The following is a 23,548-nucleotide window of genomic DNA, read 5'->3' on the forward strand; positions in this document are numbered from 1 at the left end:
TCGATTCCCAGTACCAAAAAGAATTGGGATCAGAGTCATGATTACAATTCTAGGCTGTTGGTCGCTACTGAGGAGAGCTATGGCAGGGTCAGAAAGACGGAAGTAGGGGATGAGGCATCTCTAGGGGCATTTCCTGGCTCTGTGATTCCGTAGGTACGGGAAGCCCGGAAGACATCGGGGTCACCCACGGAGGACCCCACACCCAGCTGGGACAAGGTGGCTCCTGCACACCCCTGCCCCAAAGCGGTGGGCTTGGCACTGGACTGTTTGTGTTTGGCGGTAGCTCTTAGACTCGCCCAGACACTTGGGTCCCCTTCCCCAATCCTGACCCGGGACATCTGGAAATTAATCGGCTTTCCTGGTTCCAAATTGTTTCGATTCCAGGATAGGGAGGTTATTGGCAAAAAGCCTGGGGCTACCCCCAGAAGGGCAAGGCCCAGACAGCTGGACCGCTGAGAGCTGCCAAAGCGGAAGGGAGCAAGGAAGGAAGCCGGTGCTTAGGCCGCCAGGAACCGGCGGGAGGCGGACTCCGCGGGGCTGGAGAAGGAGGCTCCCTCCTTTACACCTAGAAAAGCCGACTAGGAGCCGTGGGAGAAACCGCCCTTAGTAAAGATGGCCTCCGCCACCGTTATTATAAGCGCAAGTGAAGCCGTGGCACAGAACCCGGATGTCGCCACGCCGGTCGCTGAAGGCCATGCCAGCTTCCAAGATGGCGGATCCATTGCGCTAATAGACCAGAAGTCCACAAGGAGGCGCGCAGGGGTCACTTCCGCCCGGTTCTCCTTCCCGCAGTCTGCAGCTGAGTAACATGGCGGCGCTGAGGGCTTTCTGCAGCCTCCGGGGCCTGGGAGCCCAAGTGCTGCGGCCCGGGGCTGGGGTCCGACTGCCGATTCAGCCCAGCAGGTGAGACCGAGGGCAGCCCTCGATGCGTTTTGCTCAAGGTTAGGGATTCGGGAGGCTGAGGCTCCCCATGGGCCCAGTGACCCCCCCAAGGAAGGAATGACCCAGGCCTGTGATTCCCCGCCCCCGTCCTAATTTCTCTCAGGATCCAAGATTCGGTGGCGCCCGCTGTGGCCGAGGAAGGGAAGAGGGTTTCGAGCTGGTGAGGCCAGTGGTGAAATCAGTGGAATAGGAGCCCCCAGCCCTCAACAGGAATGCACCTCCCCTGCCGCACCTGAGCGGAGCCCAGCCAGGAGCCCAGCTGCCTTCATCCTCCCCACCCGCCTCGCCACCCGTCTCTCTTAATTGTGGTCTTAGGCAGACCTTGAGTGATCTTCCTCACGTTCACATCCACTGGGATGGGAATGTGAATATTTTATCCTTTTACAGGTGCACCATGGTCTCTCACCATAATGCAGATCATGTTATAGCAGCAAACATGCACGTGGTGCCCCTCCCCTCCCCTCCTAGGACAGGACTGACAGTGTCATTCTCGCATACACACACTGGTGGAAGTAGTTCCCTCACTGATCCTCCTCGCCCGCCCCTTCCCCAGGCCACCCCCAGGCTCCACAGAGGTCGCCTCCGTTATCTGAGCCCCTCTGGGGCTCAGAAGCCACTCCCTGGCTTCTGCGGATGGGAGGGAGCTTAGGACCCTTCACCTCTGTGCTGGCCAGTCTCGCTTCACATGTGTCCTCCAGGTCCTTCCATTTTCCTGCAAATGACATTGTTTTGTTCTTGATAGCTGAGTGAAGTTTCATTGTGTGTATATCCCATAGTTCTGTGATGCAGTCATCTGCTGATGAGCACTAGGCTGGCTTCACAATTTGGTTTTTGTGAATTGTGCTGCTATAAACATCGGTATGCATACATTCACTATAATATTCTGATTTCAGTCCCTTTGGAAAGATACCCAGGCCATGTGTGGTGGCACACACTTGTAATCCCATTATGTGAGAGGTTGAGACAGGAGGATGAAAAGTTTGCCACCAGCCTCCGCTACTTAGTGAGGCCCTGTGAAACTTAGCTAGACCCTATTTCAAAATAAAGAGTAAAAAGAAGCTGGGCATGGTGGCGCACGCTTGTAATCCCCACGCTTGGGAGGCAGAGACGGGAGGATCGCACAGGTTCGAAGCCAGCCTCTCTGGCTTAAGAGACCCTGTTTCCAAATAAAAATATAAAAATAGGTCTTGGAGTGTAGCCCTGAGGTAGAAGGGCTTCCAGGAACCCCAGTACCACCAAAAAAAAAAAAAAAAGAGTAAAAAGAAGGCTGGGGGTTTGGCTCAGAAGTAGAATGCCCCAGGATTCAATTCCTAGTACTGGAAAAAAAAAAGATAGATAGATAGATAGATAGATAGATAGATAGATAGATAGATAGATACCCAGGAGTGGTATAGCTGGATCATATGGTTGGATCTATTCCCAATTTTCTGAGGAATCTCCACACTGATCTCCATAGCGGTTGCATTAATTTGCAATCCCACCAACAGGGTAGAAGAGTTCCTATTTCCCTAAATCCTTGCCAGCATTTGCCAGTTGTTTGACTTCTTGATTATTGCCATTATGATTGGAGTTAGATGGAATCTCGGTGTAGTTTTGATTTGCATCACCCTGATTGCTAATAATGTATTTATTGGCCATATTTATATCTCCTTTTGTGACGTGCCTATTTAGTTCAGTTGTGCATTTCTTGATTGGGTTAGGGGATATGAATATGGTGAAAGACGGTGGGAACTTGGATACCCAGCCTTTCATGCACCTCTGTGATGGGTGGCGTGAACCCAGGGTTAAGTACTTGGTAGAAATGAAGTCTCCAGATTTCTGCCTTATGTCAAAGCAAATTGGAACTGAAGAATCTGGGGCATCCTTTCTCTGGCCCACTTGAGAGTAAATGTGAACAGAGGAGCTGAACGCTGTGCAGACCCTTTGTTTAGGATGTTTTTAACTCCCCAGAGGTGCCCGGCAGTGGCAGCCAGATGTGGAATGGGCAGAGCAGTTTGGGGGAGCTGTCATGTACCCCACCAAGGAAACTGCCCACTGGAAGCCTCCACCTTGGAATGGTGAGTGCCCAGGATTGCTGTCTCTAACCACACCCATAACGTCTTACAATTCTTGCAGGTTTAGCCTCTACCCTGTATGCTTCTTTTACCCCTCAACTTAACAAACATAATAACAGTGATAATTACTGACGTTTGCTAGATAGAGAAGGAAAAGAAGGATATTTTAGAAGAAAAGTAAGAGTAGGTCCCAGTCAATACCCAAAGGCTCCTACAAAATTTAATATTTAGGGTCAACATCTTCTAGGTTTCAATCCATTTCCATCTCCCTCTCTTGACAAGGTAGTTTTTCCACTGGCACACAAATGAATCCCACTTGAATACAAACTCCATTTTTTTTCCCCCATCAAAACTAGCTGTTTTTAAGATGGGGCGTGGTACCACACGTTTATAATCACAGAACTTGGGAGGCTACGACAGGAGGATCACACAGGTTCAAAGCCAGCTTCAACTACTTAGTGAGGCTCTCAGCAGTTCACTGAGATCTTGATTCCAAATAAAAATGTAAAATAGGTCTGGGAGTATACCCCAGAGGTAGAAGGCCCCTAGGTTCCATCCCCAGTAGCACAAAAAAAAGAAAAAATAAACGAGCTCTTTAATACTAACATTCGGGAGACTGAGACAGCAGGATCACAGTTCACAGACAGCCTCAGCTACTTAGCAAAGCCCTTTGCAACTCAGCGAGATCCTGTTTCAAAAATAGAGACTAAAACTTAGGCTGGGAGTGTAGCTTGGAGGTAGAATGCCCCCTGGGTTCCATCCCCAGTACCAAAAAAAAACTAGCTTTTTTTTTTTTTTTTTTTTTTTTTTTTTTTTTCCCTTGATGGTCTGGGGATGGAACCCAGGGACATTCAACTCCGAGCTGAGCTACACCCCCTGCCCTATTTTTCATTCTTTATTTTGGTGGTACTGGGGTTCCTGGAAGCCCTTCTACCTCCGGGCTACATTCCCAGACCTATTTTTACGTTTTTTTTTTTGTTGTTGTTGTTGTTTTTTGGAAACAGGGTCTTCTAAGCCAGCGCGCTTGGCTAGCTTCGAACCTGTGCGATCCTCCTGTCTCCGCCTCCCAAGCATGGGGATTACAAGCGTGCGCCACCACGCCCGGCTTTATTCTTTATTTTGAAACAGGGTCTCACTAAGTTGTGGAGGGCCTCACTAAGTAGCTGAGGCTGTCCTCCGGAATGCTGGGATTACAAGTGTGCACCTCCACGCCCAGCAAAAACTAGCTCTTTAAACCAGGTGTGGTGGCTCGTTCTTGTAATCCCAGTTCTTGGGAGGCTGAGGCAAGAAGATCAAAGGTTTGCGGCCAGCCTAGCTACTTAGTGAGGCCTTCTGCAACTTGCTGAGACCCTGTTTCTTTTGTTTTGTTTTATTTTGTTTTGTTTTTTGGTGGTACTGGGGGTGGAACCCAGAGGCTTTCTACCTCCGGGCTACACTCCCAGACCTATTTTATATTTTATTTGGAAACAGGGTCTCACTACATTGCTGAGAGCCTCACTAAGTAGCTGAAGCTGGCTTCGAACCCGTGCCATCCACCTGTCTCAGCCTCCCAGGGGATTACAAGCGTGTGCCACCACGCCCGGCGTTGAGACCCTGTTTCAAAATAAAGAAAAAAAAATAGGGCTGGGGGTTGTAGCTCGGAGGAAGAATGCCCCTGGGTTCCATTCCCAGTACTGAAAAAACAAACAAAAAACTAGCTCTTCCTTTTGACTTTTTTATTTTGGTCATTCTCCTAGAAATTAAACTTTTTAGTCATCTTTGGCTTTTCTCTGTCTTGCATGCTTTATCTTTGTCTAATAAGCCACATCGATGTTTTTATAACTTTTCATCTCTCCCTGAGTTGTTTGTTTGTGGTGCAGTAGATTGAACCCAAGGGCATTCCACTTCTGAGCTACACCCCTAGCCCCATATTATACTTTATTTGGAAACATGTTCTCTAAGTACCTGAGGCTGGCCACGAACCTGAGATCCTCCTGTCTCAGCCTCCCCAGTACTGAGATTACAAGTGTGTGCCACCATGCCGGGCTATTTTTTATTTTGAAACAAGATCTCACTAGGTTGCTGACAGTCTAACCAAGTTGCTGAGGCTGCTTTTATTTTTATTTTTATTTATTTATTTATTTTTTATTTATTTGCGGGTCTGGGGATGGAGCCCAGGGGCATTTGACCTCTGGGCTACACCCCCTGCCTTATTTTTTATTCTTCATTTTGAAACCGGGTCTCACTGAGTTGCAGAGGGCCTCACTAAGTAGCTGAGGTTGTCCGCGAACTGCAATCCTCCAGGTCTCAGCCTCCCGAATGCTGGGATTAAAAGCGTGCGCCACATGCCTGGCTCTGAGGCTGCTTTTAAACCTTGATCTTCCTGTGTCCGCTCCTAAGTACTGCGATTACAAGTGTGTGCCAACCCCCAACCCTTTCTTTTTTTTTATTTTGAAACAGGGTCTCTCTCAAGTTACTCACGGTCTGCTAAATTGCTGAGGTTGAGCCAGGCATGGTGGTGCACACTTGTAATCTCAGTTCTTGGGAGGCTGAGACAGGAGGGTCGCAGGTTTGTGGCCAGCCTCAGCTACTTAGTGAGGTCCTTCCAACTCAGTGAGACCCTGTTTCCAAATAAAGAATAAAAAATCAGGCTGGGGATATAGCTCAGAGGTAGAATGCACCTGGGTTCCATCCCCACTACCACACAAAAATAAAAATTGCTGAGGCTGGCCTCGAACCTGCGATCCTTCCGTTCCAACCTCTCAAGTCCTGGGATAGCAGACATACACCATCAAGCCTGGCAGAAGGAAGGAGCTGTATGCTTTTTACAGAAAGTTTAGGTCTCTTCCCCCCCCTCATTCCCATCTAATGCACCCCTTACCAGTTATGTTGGTGATGGTGAAATTAACGAGGTCCAAAATGGCGAGACGGGAGCTCTTTCGGGAGAGGCTAACTCCATTGGCTCTTGGAGCTCCCAAGGAAACGACATTTGACTGGGCCTATTTCCCGCTTCTCAGATGTGGACCCTCCAAAGGACAAAATGGTGTCCAACCTGACCCTGAACTTCGGGCCCCAGCACCCAGCAGCTCACGGAGTCCTCCGGCTAGTGATGGAGCTGAGCGGAGAGATGGTGCGGAAGTGCGACCCCCACATCGGGCTCCTGCACCGCGGCACCGAGAAGCTCATTGAGTACAAGACCTACCTGCAGGTGTGCGCGGCCTGGACAGCGCTGCGGGTCCGGGGCGCCCTGGCGGGGAGGCTGCAGGGCGTTGGGTGCGTGAGTGTTTTGCATCTGGCTTATCCGGCAGTAGTGCTTTGCAGCTGGGTCTGCACACTAGCTCATCCCCGGCTGACTCTCAGCTGGCCCCTTTACCAGTACCGCCGTGCCTCAGTTTCCCTGCTTTTACACTTGGGCATCAAAGCGGATATCCCTAAGGACAGAGAGAGAGGAGAGAGACGTTAGCCCTAAGGATCAGCAGCTGATTCTTGTATCTTCCAGCTGTGTACATTTGTTTTCGAAACACGTGATGAGTCAGAGGAACCGGGAGGGGGAGGGCATTTTTTGGAACAGTTAGCCATTTTTTGGAAAACTGTGACCCAAATAATGAAGGGCCGATTTGAAGGAGCTGGATCTGGGACAGGCGCCTGAACCTTTTTTTTTTTTTTCTTCTTCTTCTTACTGTCAGAAAGAAAGGTCCTGAAAGCAGAGGATGGTGGGGTTAGGGTTCAGACCCGGGCAGGGCCGGGGGTCGGCAGTACTGGAATACGGGTCCCCCAGAGCGTCAGGCAGTGGTGGGTCTGGCCCCAGCTCCACTGGCTAGCCCCGTGACTCACCGCCAACCCCGTCACAGTGACATCAGGACAGGAGCAGGTTGTCCCAACCCGAGACACCAAGAGAAGCTTCTGAGCCCCGCCTCCTTCCTGGAAACCAGAGCCGGTCAGCAGAAAGCCAGGACTTACGTGTTCTGGGTCGTTGCTGCTCCGTGCTCTTTCTTTTGCTTTTGCTTTTCTTCTTTTTTTCTTCTTTTTATTTTTTGATGGTCCTGGGAATAGAATGCCAAGGGCCCTGAACAACAGCCCCAGCCCAATTTGTGTGTGAAGAAGGGGTACTATGGATTGAAGCCAGGGGCATTCTACCTCCAGGCTACACCCCCAGCCCAATACTATTTCTTGTTTTGAAACAGGGCCTTGCTAGGTTGCCAAGAGTCTTAAGTTGCTAAGACTGGCCTTGAAGCCATCCTCCTGTCCCAGCCACCCAAGTACTGGGATTGCAGGCATGGGCCACGACACCTAGCTCCCTACTTCTATTTTATTTTTATTTTATTTTGAAACAGGATTTTGATAAGTTGATGAGGCTTATCAAACCTGCAATCTTCTTGTCTCGGCCTCCCAAGTACTTAGGATTACAGGCATGTGCCAACCACACCTGGCTTTTGGGGTTTGTTTTTTTAAGCTTATGACTTAATATGTTATATTAAAAATAAAAGACAAAAGTAAATACTGAAAACTCTTCCTGTACTAAACATTAAATGGTGTTCTACAAGTGGATACAGGTCCCCCTCCCTTTTTTTGTTGTTTTTTGTTTTGCAGTACTGGAGATTGAACCCCAGGGGCATTCAACCTCTGAGCTACACCCCCTGATTTTTATTATTTGTTTTGAAACAGGGTCTCACTAAGTTACAGAGGGCCTCACTAAGTAGCAGAGGCTGTTCTTGAACCACGATCCTCCAGTCTCAACCTCCTGAATGCTGAAATTACAAGCATGCACCACCACACCCGGCTTTATTCTTTATTGAAAACAGGGTCTCACTAAGTTGCAGAGGGCCTCACTAAGTAGCTGAGGCTGGCCACAAATTCACCATCCTCCTGCCTCAATCTCCCAAGTACTGGGATCACAAGCATGTGCCATTATGCCCAGGCAGTTTTTAATGTTTTTTGTGTATTTTGTTTAAAAATACATTAAAAGCCTTTTTTTTTTTCCTGTGTATGGTACTTGGGGTTGAACCCAGAGTCATTCTACCTTCAAGCTACACTCTCAGCCCAATTTTATTTTTATTTAGAAACAGTCTTTTTTTTTTTTTTTTTTTTTTTTTTATTTTTATTTTTTTAATTTTATTTTATTGGTGCACTGTATTCATACATCATAGTGGGATACAAACTTTTGTAGACATACATGCACACATCGCCCAGTCAGCCCCCACCCGATCCCCACCCCATTCTCTCCCCATCCCTCCCTCCCATGCTTGGCTTAGTGGTTGACATCTAGTATTATAGCAATTTATCCAAAATTAAAAATGATAATCTCACATAACAGTTTCATTTGTCTGATACCAAGCTTTTGATGACTTAAAGATAACATTTCAATATTTCTTTTTGCTTTCTTTCTTACCAGAGAATATTTTTTTCTTTTTTTTAGGTGAAACTATCATATATTTATTTTTCAGAAAAAAATCTATCCTGATATGGAATATGGACTCTAGATACCCAAAACAATCTCGAAGCAAAAACAAAGCTAGAAGTTGTATATTTTCTGATTTCAAACCATATAAAGCTACAATAATTGAAACAGTGTAGTACTATTCTAAAGACAGATATATAGACCATTGGAGTTAAATACAAGCCTAGAGCTAACTTCTTCCCTATATTGTCAAGTTATTTTTGACAAGGTTTCCACGAAGATTTGGTGGTGGAAATAATAATCTTTTAACTAAATATTGTTGAAAAATAATAATTACATGGAAAAGAATAAAATTGGACCCTTACCTAATCCCACATACAAGTATTAACTCAAACTAGATAAAAGACCTAAATATAAATCTTAAGACTATAAACTTTTAGGAGAAAATCTGGGTCATAAAACCTCACAACATTGAAATTGGCAGTGATTTCTTGGATATGATTTCAATGGCACAGGCAACAGAAGAATATACAAACTCCCTAAAAAATAAAAGAAAATATTGTATATCCAAAGACAATGTAAACAGAGTTAAAAGTTACTAATAGAATTGGATAAAATATTTCCAAATGCTATATCTGAAGGTATATTAATATTCCAACTAGAAATCCTAAAAATTAACAACAATAAAGGCAAACAATACAATTTAGAGATAGGTAAAAGACTAACATAAATAATGAATCTCCACAGATAACCAATCTTAGTTGTCTGTTGGATGGAAACTCTTGTTTCTCTGGTTCTGGTGAGTGTTACCTATTTCTTCTTTGTAGTTAATCTCTTTGAGTATTTTCTCTAGCGCTGGTTTTGAAGACATAAATTCCTTCAGTTTCTGTTTGTCATGGAAGCTTCTTATTTCTCCATCTAATTTGATAGAAAGTTTTGCTGGATAGGAAATTTTTGGCTGGAAGTTGTTTTCTTTCAGAGTTTGGAATATGTTACTCCAAGCCCTTCTGGCTCTCATGACTTGGTTTGGGAAGTCTGGAGTGATTCTAATTGGTTTGCCTCTGAATGTCACTTGGCCCTTTGCTTTTGTTGCCTTTAAGATTCTCTGCTTGGCTTCCACATTGGTCATTTTGACAATTATATGGCGTGGGGATCCTCTTCTCGGATCCTGTCTAAAGGGAGTTCTATAAGTTTCCTGGATCTGTGTATCAACCTCTTGCTCTATATTTGGAAAATTTTCTGCTATTACTTCCTTGAAGAGATTGTTGATCCCTTTGGTATCACTTTCTTTTCCCTCCTCTATTCCAATTATTCTTAGGTTAGCTCTCTTAAGATGGGCCCATATTTCTTCAATGTCAGATTCCTGCTGTTGGATATCTTTTTCTAGATTAGAAACTATGCATTCATTTTTGGATTGCTCATCTTCTAAGAGCGAGATTCTGTTCCCCATGTGGTCTAATCGGTTGTTTGTGCTTTGAATTGAGGCCTTTACTTCATTAATTGCATCCTTTATCTCTTTTTGGCTCTCTCTGAGTTCTTTTCGAAGCACCTCTATTATTTCTACAGTTATTTTCCTGATTTGATCTTCTAGAAATCTCTGATTTTCTGTTTTATCAGGTTCTGATGTTGTGGGGTTGTGCACATTCATTACTTCAGTGTTATTCCTCTTTCCCATGATTTCGGAGGTTTGTGCCTTCTCTGGGTTCTTCCCTTGGGTCACTATGGCTTCACTTAAGGTGCTCTGGATCTCGAGTCTGTATTATCTCAGACCCTACTACTCCTTTACTGGGTTGTATCACAGAGTCTCCGACCCAGGGAGTCGATAGAGGCTGCTTTAAACTATGGGGGGTGCCAGGTTGCACGCTCTCCTATGGTGTGATATCTCTGCCACCACCACTCCCTCACTGGGTCAAGTCCCAGGAGGCACAATACTGGGATTTCTCCTCTGTGGCCCGCAATTTGACTCACTGTTCTTGAGTACGTAGATGTAGCTGTACTGGACTCGGTGAATTCACTGCTGCTGCCGCCGCCGGTGGCAATATGGCGCCTCTGCCACGCCCTCGGCCATGAGGCTGGCGTATTTTTTCTTCTCTGGTTTTGATTTCCACTCTGAATCCCTGCAGCGTGTGCTGAGCTCAGCCACTGGGAGCTTTAAATGCTGTCTGCGCCGAAAGATCCCGCCTGGCTGTTCCGCATCGGCTCACCTCGGCTTGCTGTAGCCGTCCGCTGAGTTCGCCGCTGCCGCCGGCAGTATGGCGCTGCTGCCGCGGCCTCGGGCGCGTGTGTCTCCTCTGTGGCCCTGAGCTCTGTTCTCAGTCCGCTTTCTCTCTGGAGCCTGGTGGTTTTTTTTGTTTTTCTGGTGATGGTGTTTTCTGGCTATGAAAGGCGCTCTTTTTGTGGTAATGGAGATTGGTTGTTAGCGGGACTCTTAAGCCCCGCTTTTCTCGGTCGCCATCTTCCCCAGAAACAGTCTTGCTAGGTGATGTCTCACTACTTGCTAAAGCTGTCCTTGAACCTGCGATTCTACTGTCCTAGCCTTCCAAGTATTACAGACATATGCCTCTATGTCCAACATAAAAAGCTTTAAAAAAAAAAAAGAAAGAAAAAGAAATGGCCAGGGGTGATGGTGCATGCATGTAATCTCAGGACTTGGGAGGCTGACACAAGAGGATCGCAGATTTGAGGTCAGCCTCAACAACTTAGGCCCTCAGCAACTTAGTGAGACTGTTTCAAAAGAAAGAATAAAAAATAGGGCTGGGGATATAGCTTAAAGATAGAATGCCCCTGGGCTCAATCTCCATTACTGAAAAAGAAAAGAAGTGGAGCCACCAAGTACTGTGTGCATGTATGTCATCGTCAACATGATTTATGTTATGATATAAGACTGTAATGTACCAACAAAAGCATAAAGAAAAGAAACGCTGCTAGGCATGGTGGCTGTAATTTCACTACTTGGGAGGCTGAGATAGGAGGATCGCAAGTTTGAGGCCAACCTCAGCAGCTTAAGTGAGGACCTGTTTCAAAATAAAAGGTGCTGGGGTGAAGCTGAGAGGTAGAATACTCCCAGTATATATATATATATCACACACACACTGCTTTAAAAAGAAATGCCCAAGCCGGGCGTGGTGGCGCACGCTTGTAATCCCACCATTCAGGAGGCTGAGAAAGGAGGATCGCGGTTCGCCGACAGCCTCAGCTACTTAGTGAGGCCCTTTGCAACTCATTGAGACCCGGTTTCAAAATAAAGAATAAAAAATAGGGCAGGGGGTGTAGTCGGAGGTAGAATGCCCCTGGGTTCCATCCCCAGACCCACAAAAAAAAAAAAAAAGAAAGAAAGAAAGAAATGCCCAGTCTCCATACTCCCCTGTTCTTGCACCGCCTGGGCTGGGCCTTGGAGGTCTTTGCTTCTGTGGTGTCCGTACCGTGGAATACTGTGCACCGGAGCGCTGCTCTTCCCAGTGCCACGTGGGTCGTGTGGTGGTAATAGCTTGAGAGTGGGAGTATTTCACCATGGAAATTGGCAGACCTCGAGGGTCCTCCCTGGGCAGAGCCAGCGCTGAAGCGCTCACGGGCTCTCCATGGTTGTCGGGACGTCTCCTCCTGCCTCACCCGGGCTCCCTCGACTAGGGAGGCCTCTGCAGCCCCAGCGTCCCATGGGGCTTTGGCAGCTGGACCCTGGGCTCCTGGGATGGCAGATACGACCTAGGCTCCTCCCCTTCCCAGGCCCTCCCATACTTTGACCGGCTAGACTACGTGTCTATGATGTGCAACGAGCAGGCCTACTCTCTGGCTGTGGAGAAGCTGCTGAACATCCAGGCCCCGCCCCGGGCGCAGTGGATCCGAGGTAGGACCATCCCGTCCCGTTCTCCCCCAACACACATACCCCGCGCCTCCTGCCCCTTCCCTGTCCAGGAGCATGGGCCCAGCTTGGGGTTCAGACTGGCTGTGCCCAGTCTGCACTGGAGTCGGGCCCTCGACTCCGGGGTCCTTCCTTTCTCATCTGCACCCCTCCACAGTGCTGTTTGGAGAAATCACACGGATTTTGAACCACATCATGGCTGTGACCACACATGCCCTGGACATCGGGGCCATGACCCCTTTCTTCTGGATGTTTGAAGAAAGGGAGAAGGTATAAGAGGGAGTTGAGGGAGTAGAGGGTCCTGGGGAGACTAAAGAGAAGGAGAGAGGACATTCGAGGCAACAGTTTACAGCTAACATTCCTAGGAATTGTGTATCCTGAGTGTTGGTTAGGCGCAAGGAGGCAGAGGAGGGAGGTGGACTGCTGGTGGCTGGACCTGGGGGTCCAGGATTTGCCACTAATTCCCACTGTGCCCTCTCAAGATGTTTGAGTTCTACGAGCGGGTGTCTGGAGCCCGCATGCATGCTGCCTACATCCGCCCTGGAGGAGTACACCAGGTGAGCGCCTCCTGCCCCAGCCTTTCTCCCTCTGTGGCCACTGGGGGGCAGTGCTGCCCCGTGGGAACCTGGGAGCTGACCCTGTGCCCAGGGGCCGTCCCCAGAGGAGGCTGCTCTATGCTCAGCACCCTTCCAACTTCTTCCAGGACCTCCCCCTTGGACTTATGGATGACATCTACGAGTTTTCTAAGAACTTTTCTCTTCGGATTGATGAGGTGGAAGAGGTAGGCTAGAGTTCAACGAGAAAGGTCTCTCTTTCCCCCAGAAGGGGCTCATGGGGGAAGTACAGGGTTATCTAGAGACTGCCGCGAAGCGTCTCCACACACCAGTGTCCTTGGCTAATAGATGCTGACCAACAATCGGATCTGGCGGGATCGGACTGTGGACATTGGGGTCGTGACAGCAGAAGATGCGCTGAACTATGGCTTCAGGTGGAGAAGGCAGCTCCTCTCCTTGGGTGGGGCGCCCACGAGGACCTGTGACGTCTCCTGGTCTTGCCCTGCTCCGTGTCCTTACCCAGCATGTGAGGGGAGGCTCAGGAAGCACGGGCCCCCTTTCTGGGCGTTTGGGGAACAGCCTTGCTCCTTTTACACCTGCAGTGGGGTGATGCTCCGGGGCTCAGGTATCCAGTGGGACCTGCGCAAGACCCAGCCCTACGACGTCTACGACCAGGTCGAGTTTGATGTCCCCATTGGCTCTCGAGGGGACTGCTACGACAGGTGAGGCCCCGTCCCCTCAGCGCCATGTCCAGCTGGCCGGCCTGGCCTGACTGTGCGCTCTGCCACTTTACTTTACATCCCTGTGCTTTGGGAGCTGTGTGTGCATCGAACAGGTTGCTTAGGTTGGGGGTGCTCAGTAGCAGAGCATGTGCTTAGCAGCCGCCAAAAAAGAAAAAAATCAAAACCAGGAAAAAAACCCAAACTCGGTTGCACGTACATGGCACCGTGTTCTTCCTCCCGTTACCCCAGTCTCGGGTAGAGCTAGCCTGAGCTACATCTTGTAGCTGAGGCTTCTGTTAGGGCTAGCCCCGGTGGAGGTGGGACCTCCTGCCCTGGTGCTGTCGCCACGAGACTCTAAGCTTGAAATCCTTTCCGTTTGCTGGCCCTGAGCAGGGCTTGCTGTTTCATTTGCTTGTTTTCTCATTTGACTCCCCCGTTCTATAGTCCAAAAAGTGTGTAAAAGGGTAGAGAGGGAACATTATGAGCCATGGGCTGAGGAAATTAAGAGAAGGCTTGCGGAAGGAGTCGGCAGTAGAATCCGAGTGCTCTTGGGAGCTGTGTGTATGGGTGGCCAAGCCAAGAAGAGTGAGGATGCTGACTGCCAAGGGAGTCTTGCAGCCCGGCAGCTGCCCCTCTGCCCGCCATCCTCTCTTGAACTCTGGTCTTGTCCACACTAGGTACCTGTGTCGGGTGGAGGAGATGCGCCAGTCACTTCGAATCATCTTACAGTGCCTGAACAAAATGCCTCCTGGCGAGATCAAAGTCGACGACGCCAAAGTATCTCCACCTAAGCGTGCCGAGATGAAGGTGTCTGCAGGGAGAGGGACAGGGACCGGTGGCCAGTCACGAGTGTCCTTGGATTAAAGCCTGCCTTTTGAGCGCAGGGGTGGGGATGGGCGCTCCTGGAATCCCAGTACCTGGGAGGCTGAGACAACAGAACCACAGGTTCAAGGAGGGCAGCCTCAGCAACTTAGTGAGATCCTGTTTCAAAATAAAAAAATAAGCCAGGCGTGGTGGCATACACTTAAAATCTCAGTTCTTAGGAGGCAGGAACAGGAGGATTGCAGGTTCAAGGACAGCCTCAGCAAGTAGCAAGATTCTCATCAATCTAATGAGACCCTTTTTCGAAATTAAAAATAGGGCTGGGGGTAGGTCTCAGAGGCAGAATGCCCTTGGGTTCAATCCCCAGGACCACAAAAACAATAAATTAATTTAAAAGGGCTGGGAGTATAGCCTTGGAGGTAGAATGCTCCATGGTTTAATCTCCAGTACCAAAAAAAAAAAAAAGCCTACCTTTTGGTTTTGCTTTGTGGGAGAATTTGCTGTCCAGAGCTCCCCTTTTCTGCTTACTGACTTCGTGGAGGGGCTTAGTTCCCCTGAGACAGAGTTGGCTCTGACTGGGGAAGGCCTAGGAGGTGGAACGTGGGCCTGGTTTACTGACGCTCCGTTTTCCTCCCTGCAGACGTCCATGGAATCACTGATCCATCACTTTAAGTTGTACACAGAGGGCTACCAAGTCCCTCCAGGAGCCACGTACACTGCGATCGAGGCTCCCAAGGTAAGGCCAGGAGGGGGAGACAGAGGCCGCATGCATGTGGAGTGGGTGGCTGGGAGGTTGCCAGGCGATGCCCTCTGGTCAGTGAGAGGACGTGAGGTGAAGAGGTCTTGTTGATGGAGTGTTCTTGGTACTGACGAGACACCTGGCCTTCCTTGGACAGGGAGAGTTTGGGGTGTACCTGGTGTCTGATGGCAGCAGCCGCCCGTATCGGTGCAAGATCAAGGCTCCTGGTTTTGCCCACCTGGTAAGAACTGGTCCCAGTGAACCTGCCTCTAAGAAAAGAGTCCAACAATTTGTCGGCCTTGGTTGAGATTCTCTGCCCACGTTGCGCATCTGGGCTCACGTTGCTCTGTCTCTCCAGGCTGGTCTGGACAAGATGTCCAAGGGGCACATGCTGGCAGACGTGGTTGCCATCATAGGTACGTGGCCGGCGAGCAGGGGAGGTGTCCTGGACGAGGGTGACAGCTCTGTGGGCACAGACACTGAGTGCGCTGGGGCACGGGCTTGGGTCTCTGTCTCCTGGACGCAGCGACAGGCTCTGGATCTGTGGTGACAGCTGTTCTCCTCTGCGTCCTCTGACCTTCTAGGTACCCAAGATATTGTGTTTGGAGAAGTGGACCGGTGAGCAGGGCCGGGCCGGGATCTCCCCTGGCCGCCAGCTTCCTCTGCAGAGCCCCTCCCTCACTGGAAAGGGGACCGTGTGTGTGAATGGACTTTCTGTGCATGTTCGAGGAAATGAGAACTTACAATAAATGAGCTGCCTTGTGGCCTCTGCCCAAACCTCAGTGTGTCTTTCTTCCTACCGTGTTGTTACTGGGCCTTGAACCCCGGGGGATTCTTACCACTGAGCTACACCCCCAGCCTTTTTTTCTTTTTCAGTTTTGAAGCCGGGTTTCCCACTTAGAGGCTGAGGCTGGTCTTGACCCTATGGTCCTGCCGTCTCAGACCCAAGTGCTGGGCCACGAGCGCACCCTTGTGCTGGGCCTTTCTTGGTGTCTCAGTGCCCCGCGCTGTGTTCCTGCTCACCCCCGGTGGTGGTTTTCCATGCTCATCTCTACCCGCCCCTGACTCTGGTCCCTTCCACTTCTCCATTTCCTGTTCCCCTTTGGTCTTTGTCCTCCCTGCCCAGACCCTAACGTCCACAGCACCAGTAAGCGCCTCAGATCCAGACTGGGGCCCCTTCAAAGTGGGGAGGAAGCGGCCGAGGTGGGTGTGAGGGCTCCCAAGAGGCAGGTTCTCACGTGTGTCTGAGCAGGGCCGAGCGAGAGGTGGCTGTGTCCCTCGCCCGTGGGCTGAGAGATTGGTCATCGAAGGGCTGAGGCTTAGCACCCAGGTCTTCCGGCTCCTCGTTGGCCCTTCCGGGAGCCGCCCGGTCTCTAGTGCAGGAAGGGGAAGGGGCCAAAGCATGGGGAAAGGCGGGGCAGGAAGGGGGGAACTCTGTGGTCAGGGAACTGCTCGCCAAGCACGGCTACGCCAGCTGTCTGCGTGGATCCCAGCCCCGGCCCAAGATGCTGCCGGCCGCGGTCCTGCTCTTGCTGCTGTTGGTTGAACAAGCAGGTGAGGTGTTGCGCTGAGGGTCACTGAGCGCACTCCAGGGTGGGAGGGAGGGCTGAGTCAGGGCCAGGAGGAAGGAGGCCGGGGTGGGCTTGTGGACTCAGCTGGTAACGACGGTCCTGAGGCCGTCCTGTCTATACCCCACCCAGGGAACGAGGCATGGTTCTTTGCTTTTCCTGCCTCATTCCAGAGTGACTAAGGGCTAGTAAAAATGTCAGTTTGGGCCAGGCATGGTGGCACACACTTGTAATCCCAGCATTTGGGAGGCTGAGGCAGGAGGATCACAGTTTGCGGACAGACTCAGCTACTTGGTGAGGCCCTTTGCAACTCAGTGAGACCCTGTTTCAAAATAAAGAGTAAAAAAAATATAGCTGGGGTGTAGCTCAGAGGTAAAATACCCCTGGGTTCCATCCCCAGTACCACAAAAGAAAAAAAAAAAAAAGTCAGTTTGGCAGGGAAAGGGGCCTTCATTTGACTTGAGCAGATTTGAGAAAAATCTCCATTTGTCCTGATGTGTGTTAGCTATGGGGCGCCTGTAGTCTTGTGCTGAGAGTTGATCTTTCGTTAAATATACAGAGTTCCCTTCAGAGCTGGGCGTGGTGGTGAATTCTTGTAATCCTAGCCCTTGGGAGGCTGAGACTGGAGGATTGCGGTTTCAAGAACAGCCTCGGCAATTTAGTGATGTTCTCAGCAACCTAGTGAGACCCTGTTTCCAAATAAGAAAAAAAATTAGACTGTGATGTAGTTCAGAGGTAGAATGCCTCTGGGTTCAATTTCCAGTACCACACACACAAAAAAAAATAAATAAATAAAAATTACCTTTCAAGCCAAGCGTGGTGGCGCACGCTTGTAATCCCCGCGCTTGGGAGGCTGAGACAGGAGGATCGCGCAGGTTCGAAGCCAGCCTCAGCTAGTTAGTGAGGCACTCAGCAACTTAATGAGACCCTGTTTCAAAAATAAAATATAAAAAGGTCTGGGAGTATAGCCCGGAGGTAGAAAGCCTCTGGGTTCTACTCCAGTACCACCAAAAATTTAAAAAAAATTACCTCTCAGAGGGCAGAGGGCTGCCCTGAGCATAGGGGTGAGACAAGGCCATCGAGATGAACAGACTCTGTTGGTCTCTGGGGTCCACTGTTGGCAGCTGACGGGCGGGGGGTGAAATGAGTTCTAGCTACCTGTGCATCCACTGAGAGGAAGAACTGGACGGTCCTGGCAGCTCTAAAGCTCTAGTTGAGAGTTCTCATTCCCTGCTTGCTTTTGGTTGTCTGTGCTGGGGTGTCCCGTGTTCTGAAGAGGGTCAGTGGCAGCTGCATATTGGGGAAGAAGGGACTGATAACCTAAGGGAAATGGAGGGGCTCCACCCTCCCTGCCGAGGAGGAGGAAAGGAATTAGGAGCCCCTGGCCAGCTCCATGGGGTGAGGAGGGGGGCTGGGACACTGGGCATCACTGAAGGGCTCCGGAGGCTGGGAACGTGGATCTGAGTTCCAGGTTAGCCATGGGCCCGAGTGAGTTACTTTACTTTTCTGAGCACCTGGGTTTCATCATCCATAAAATGGCGATGCTGTTGCTCTCCCCCCACCCCCGCCAGGGTAGTTTAGAGATTTGCAATATCATGTATGTGGGAGCACAGAATAAACAGTACTTTAGCCATGTCAATATTTCACCCCCATTGGTCACATGCAGCCTAACACAGGCTGGGAGCTATATCGGCAACCCAGATACTATGTGATTTTTTAAAAATTCATATTAGGGATTAAACCCAATGGCATTCTACTGCCAAGCTATATCCCCAGCCTTTTTTTTTTTTTTAAACAGGGTCTTGCTCTGTTGCTCAGGGCCTTGCTGAGTTGCTGAGGCTAGCCTGGAGCCTACAATCCTCCTGTCTCGGCCTCTGAAGTACTGGGATTACAGGGATGCAGTGCCACGCCTGGCTTCTATGTGATTTTTTAAAGTTACACAAAACTTCCCCTCTCAGAGGCCCAGGGTGAGTAGCTGCAGAGTTGGTGGGGGAGGAACCCGCATTCTGGATTTGGTCCGTGGTCATCTCCTCGAGCCTGTGGCCGTTTCCCAGCTCTGTGTGTGGAGCCAGCGGCATCCACATTGCCTATGAAAGCGATGTGTTATTTGCATAGCTGAGTGTCTGTGGGGCCAAAAGCAGCGAGGCTGAGGCTAGCTAATGACCATAATAGTAAGTGTTCTCTCCCTTCCCCAGCACACATCCTTCCCGTCCAGCCCTTAGCCACAGGTCACAGGACTTCGCAGAGACACTCCTGTGGTTTTGCTGATATTTGCCACCGCCTCCCCCTCCCCAGGCTGAGGTTTTGGTCTCAGCCCAGCGCGCTCAGATGGTCCTCGAGGTGGAACATTGGTGCCCAAGGCACCATAGTGATGAAAAGAAGGTTGGGGCTCAGGGAGCAGTCTTGAGCTCTCAGCCAGGCCCACCATAATGCTAGGACTTGGGAGGCTGAGGCAGGATGGTCACAGGGTCCAGGCCAGCCTCCGCAACTTAGCGAGGTCCTCAGCAATGTTTGTTGTTTGTTTGTTTGTTTGTTTGTTTGTTTGTGGTGGTGCTGGGGGTGGAACTATACCTTCAGGCTACATCCCCAGCCCTTTTTTTATTCTTTATTTGGGAACAGGGTCTCACTGAGTTGCAAAGGGCCTCACTAAGTAGCTGAAGGTGGCTGCAAACCCAGATCTTCCTGTCTCAGCCTCCTGGATGCTGGGATTACAACAGTGTGCCACCACGCCCAGCTACCATCAGCAGCTTTGAGAGACACACTTTCGAAATTTAAAAAAAAGAAAATTGTTTTAAAGCTTTGAGAGTGTCTCTCAGAAGTAGGATGCCTTGCATTCAAGCCCCAATACAAAACAAAGTCTTCAGCTCTGTCCCTTAAAGTCCCATTGCCATGAAACCTGGCACACTCTCTAGCCTATGCCTCTCTTAGGGCGGGGAGAAAAGGAAGAAAAGGAGTCCAGAGAGGGAAATAGCTTCTTTTCTTTCTCCCCCCCCCCCGGCACTGGGGATAGAACCCAGGGACATTCTACCTCTGAGCTACACCCCAGCCCTATTTTTTCTTCTTTATTTTGAAACAGGGTCTCATTAAGTTATGGAGGGCCTCACTAAGTAGCTGAGGCTGGCCTTGAACCTGTGATCCTCCTGTCTCAGCTTCCCAAGTACTGGGATCACAAGCGTGTACCACCATGCCCGGCTGACAGCTCTCCTCTGGGTCTGGCCTACCACCTGGGCCCTTCCCCTCTCCTCTGAGCACTAGCACCCTCGGTGCCCCTGACCCACGGGCATCCTCTCTCCCCTCAGCGGCCCTGGCGGAGCCTCAGCTCTGCTACATCCTGGATGCCATCCTGTTTCTGTACGGTATTGTCCTCACTCTGCTCTACTGCAGATTGAAGGTGAGGCAGGGAGGGTCCCAGGCTGCAAGGAGGAGTGGGAGGGAAGGGTGGGAGTGGGCAAGGTTCTGCCAAGGTGTTGGGAAGAGGTGGGCCTCTGACTTCCCCTCTACTGACTACCTCTCCCTTACTCCAGATCCAGGTGCGAAAGGCCGCCATAGCCTACGAGGTATGCCCCACCCACACTTGGGCGCCCACAATTTCTCATACTCAGCCTCGTGGGGCTCGGGCCTCAGGCAGGTCCGAGGCCTCTGGGAGGGCTCATGTCTCCAGCGCTGACCTGCACACAGCTCAGAGACCCTCTTCCAGTTAACCCAGCTGGCCAAGACACAAATCAAATATCTGGCTGGTGACAGGGAAACCAGGGGACAGTGACTGGTATGCGACTATGTTGTGTGTTGGCGTTTGTTTGGAGCCAAGGGGGCAAGTGTGTGTTTGTGCCCTGGAGCAATCATTAGGATGGCCTCCTGCCTAGGGCAGCCAGCCCCTGACCTAACCAGCTATCACCCTGGGTGGGGAAGAGGGCTTTCCAGAGATGTGTGGGTCTTCAATGCTGTACTCCTTTCTTTCCTCTGTAGAAATCAGATGGTATTTACACGGTGAGTTCACCTGACTCCCCACCCTGGGCTCGGCAAAAGAGGATGGTGTTTAGAGGGCCTTCTGGAAGGGCCGGGTGATGGGCGGGAGCCTCAGGAGGAGCTCAAGCACCTGATTATCCTTTGACCCTCACTTCAGGGCCTGAGCACCCGGAACCAGGAGACTTATGAAACTCTGAAGCATGATAAGCCGCCCCAGTAACAGAACAGGTGTCCTTGGTTACCTGCATCTTTGGCTTCCCACGCTCCTCACAGCCATCAGTAGCGGCCGGCCCCACCCTATTGCAATGCTAGACCCAGAAGGAGCACACCGTGGCTTCTCCTCCCTGTCCAAGGCCCACACTCAACCCAGCCTCTGTTCAGGATGGCTCCTTCCTAGTCCCACTCCCGTCCCCATCCCCTGCTCCTCCTGAACTGTGGAACATACCCTCAATAAAGCACTGGACTGCGTGCCTTCTTTCACGTCTCCTATATTTGCTCTACTTCTACTAAGACCTAGACTGGATGTGAAGATATAATTTGTTAGAAATTAATTAATTAAAGCCAGGCATGGTAGTGGATGCCTGTAATCCCAGTATTTGGGAGGCTGAGACAGGAAGATCGCAGATCCAAGGATGGTCTCAGCAACCCAGCGGGACCCTGTTTCAAAATAAAAATAAAAACCTGGGTGTGGTGGCACAGGCTTGTGTTCCCAGTACTTGGGAGGCGGAGACAGGAGGATCATGGGTTCGTGGGCAGCCTTGGCTACTTAGTGAGGTCCTCTAATACTTAGTGAGACCCTGTTTTAAAAAAATAAAGAGTGAAAAAATAAGGCTGGGGGTATAGCTCAGAGGTAGAATGTTCCTGGGTTTAACCCCAGTTCTACTAAAAAATAAAAATGAGAGTGAGGCGTGGTGGCTCATACTTGTAATCTTAGAAGTTCGGACACTGAGACAGGAGGATCGCTGTTTCGAGGACAGCCTCAACCAATAGTGAGACTCATCAACCTAGCAAGACCATGTTACAAAACAAAACAAAACAAAAAATAAACAAATAGGGTTGGGGATGTAGCTCAGAAGTAGAATACCCCTGGGTTCAATCCCCAGCACCAAAACAAAAAATAAAAAATAAACTAATTCATTTTGAGGTACTGGGGATTGACCCCAGGGACATTCTATCTCCAAGATACACACCCAGCCCTTTTTCCTCTCTGTTTGGAAACAGAGTCTCACTAGGTTACTGAGAGTCTTGCTATGATTCTGAGACTGTTCTTGGACCTGCAATCCTCCTGTCTCAGACTCCCAAGCACTGGGATTACAAGCGTGTGTTTCCATGGCTGCTGGAAATTAAATTTTATTGTTTTTTGGTGGGTTTTTTTTGTGTGTGTGTGGTACTGGGGTTCCTGGAAGCCCTTCTACCTCCGGGCTACACTCCCAGACCTATTTTATACTTTTTTATTTTTGGAAACAGGGTCTCTTAAGCCAGCGAGGCTGGCTTCGAACTAGTGCGATCTCCTGTCTCCATCTCCCAAGCGCGGGGATTACAAGCGTGTGCCACCACGCCCAGCGAGAAATCAAATTTTAAAGGAGGGAGTTGGAGCTGTAGCTCAGTGGTAGAATACTTGCCTAGTAAGCACAAAGTCCTAGGTTCCATCCCCAATACTGCAAATAAATACAGTGGAAATCAACTTTTTATTATAAAATGCCTAATTTTTCCTTGCCATCCATTTTTGGGATTGTTTATCTCCCCACATCAAACCAGTCTGATTTCCATTCCATTTATTTAATCCAAGTATCACAGCTCTCAAAGCTTCTCTAGTCTCACATGTCCACCAAGTTAGGAAGCCTTAAAGTGCTTAAAGTAACCACCATAGATGCCCACTAGTCTCAGGCTCTAACATGGCTACTGAGACAGTTCTATGAATTGTGCCAGTGCCAGCATAATGATAGAAGATAGGCTTGGGCCAGGCGTGGTGGGCACGCTTGTCATCCCAGCATTCGGGAGGCTGAGACAAGAGGACTGCGGTTCCTGGCCAGCCTCAGCTACTTAGTGAGGCCCTGTGCAACTCAGTGAGACCCTGTTCCAAAATAAAGAATAAAATAGGGCTGGGGGTGTAGGTCAGAGTACCACAAAAAGGGGGGAGGGGCTTGGAATGGGTCTTCCCCCCTTCTTCCTTTCCTCCTCTTCTTCTTCCTCTCTTCTTTTCTTCTTCTTCTTCTTTATTATTATTATTATTATTATTATTATTATTATTCATGCCGGGGATTAATTCTAGGGCCTTACCAATACTAGACAAGTGCTCCACTACTGAGCCATATTCCCAGTCCTCTAGCCAGAAATTTATTTACTTATTTGGTACTGAGGGTTGAACCCAGGGGCATTCTACCTCTAAGCTATAACCCCAGCCCTTTTTACTTTTTATTTTGAAACAGGCTCTTGCTAAGTTGCGAAGGCTGACCTCGATCCTGTGATCCTCCTGTCTCAGCCTCCCAAGTACTGCGATTGCAGGTGTGAAGAACTGTGCCTGTCATTCAGAAGTTTTGGATGGAGGAACTGGAACACTTTTGGGGGGAGGAGTTTTATTGCCTCTTATTGTGAGATGGGGTATTCAGAGTTTCCCTCCGGCTCAGAAGGAAAGAGAGGATCTTGGGTCACACCATGGACTCATTTTTTGGAATCTTTTTTTTGTAATGACTCAGAGTTCTGAGGTGTGCCCTCCTTTTCTGTGAGTTCTAAATTCTAGTTTATAAACCTTTCATCCCAGCTGGGCGCGGTGATGCACGCTCGCCATCCCAGCACTCGGGAGGCTGAGACAGGAGGATCGCGGTTTGAGGACAGCCTCAGCTACTTAGTGAGGCCCTCTGCAACTCAGTGAGACCCTGTTTCAAAAGAAAGAATAAAAAATAGGGCAGGGGGTGTCGCTCGGAGGTAGAATGCCCCTGGGATCC

The 23,548-nt window shown here is 49.7% G+C and overlaps 2 protein-coding genes across 3 annotated transcripts; both read left to right on the forward strand.

Annotated features, from left to right (window-relative positions):
• Positions 1-808: 808 nt before the first annotated feature.
• On the forward strand, positions 809-15,691 carry NDUFS2 (NADH:ubiquinone oxidoreductase core subunit S2; the record flags this gene model as incomplete). Of its 2 annotated transcripts, XM_080692092.1 has the most annotated exons (14): positions 809-903; positions 2,893-2,999; positions 5,993-6,183; positions 12,097-12,217; positions 12,390-12,502; positions 12,715-12,789; positions 12,936-13,013; positions 13,135-13,220; positions 13,389-13,508; positions 14,186-14,315; positions 14,971-15,066; positions 15,227-15,310; positions 15,428-15,485; positions 15,654-15,691. In XM_080692092.1, 14 exons carry the CDS (start codon positions 809-811, stop codon positions 15,689-15,691), a joined length of 1,392 nt encoding a protein of 463 aa, XP_080548218.1. The 2 variants fall into 2 exon arrangements, with proteins under 2 accessions (XP_080548218.1, XP_080548219.1); XM_080692093.1 differs by lacking the exon at positions 12,936-13,013.
• An 883-nt stretch (positions 15,692-16,574) lies between these two features.
• On the forward strand, positions 16,575-20,823 carry FCER1G (Fc epsilon receptor Ig; the record flags this gene model as incomplete). Its single annotated transcript, XM_080693363.1, has 5 exons — positions 16,575-16,623; positions 19,937-20,028; positions 20,162-20,194; positions 20,604-20,624; positions 20,761-20,823. The coding sequence occupies 5 exons, from the start codon at positions 16,575-16,577 to the stop codon at positions 20,821-20,823; spliced, it is 258 nt and encodes an 85-aa protein (XP_080549489.1).
• Between the last annotated feature and the right edge of the window lie 2,725 nt (positions 20,824-23,548).

The sequence above is a fragment of the Muscardinus avellanarius genome, assembly GCF_963383645.1.
Source record: "Muscardinus avellanarius genome assembly, chromosome: 3".
Taxonomy (NCBI): domain Eukaryota; kingdom Metazoa; phylum Chordata; class Mammalia; order Rodentia; family Gliridae; genus Muscardinus; species Muscardinus avellanarius.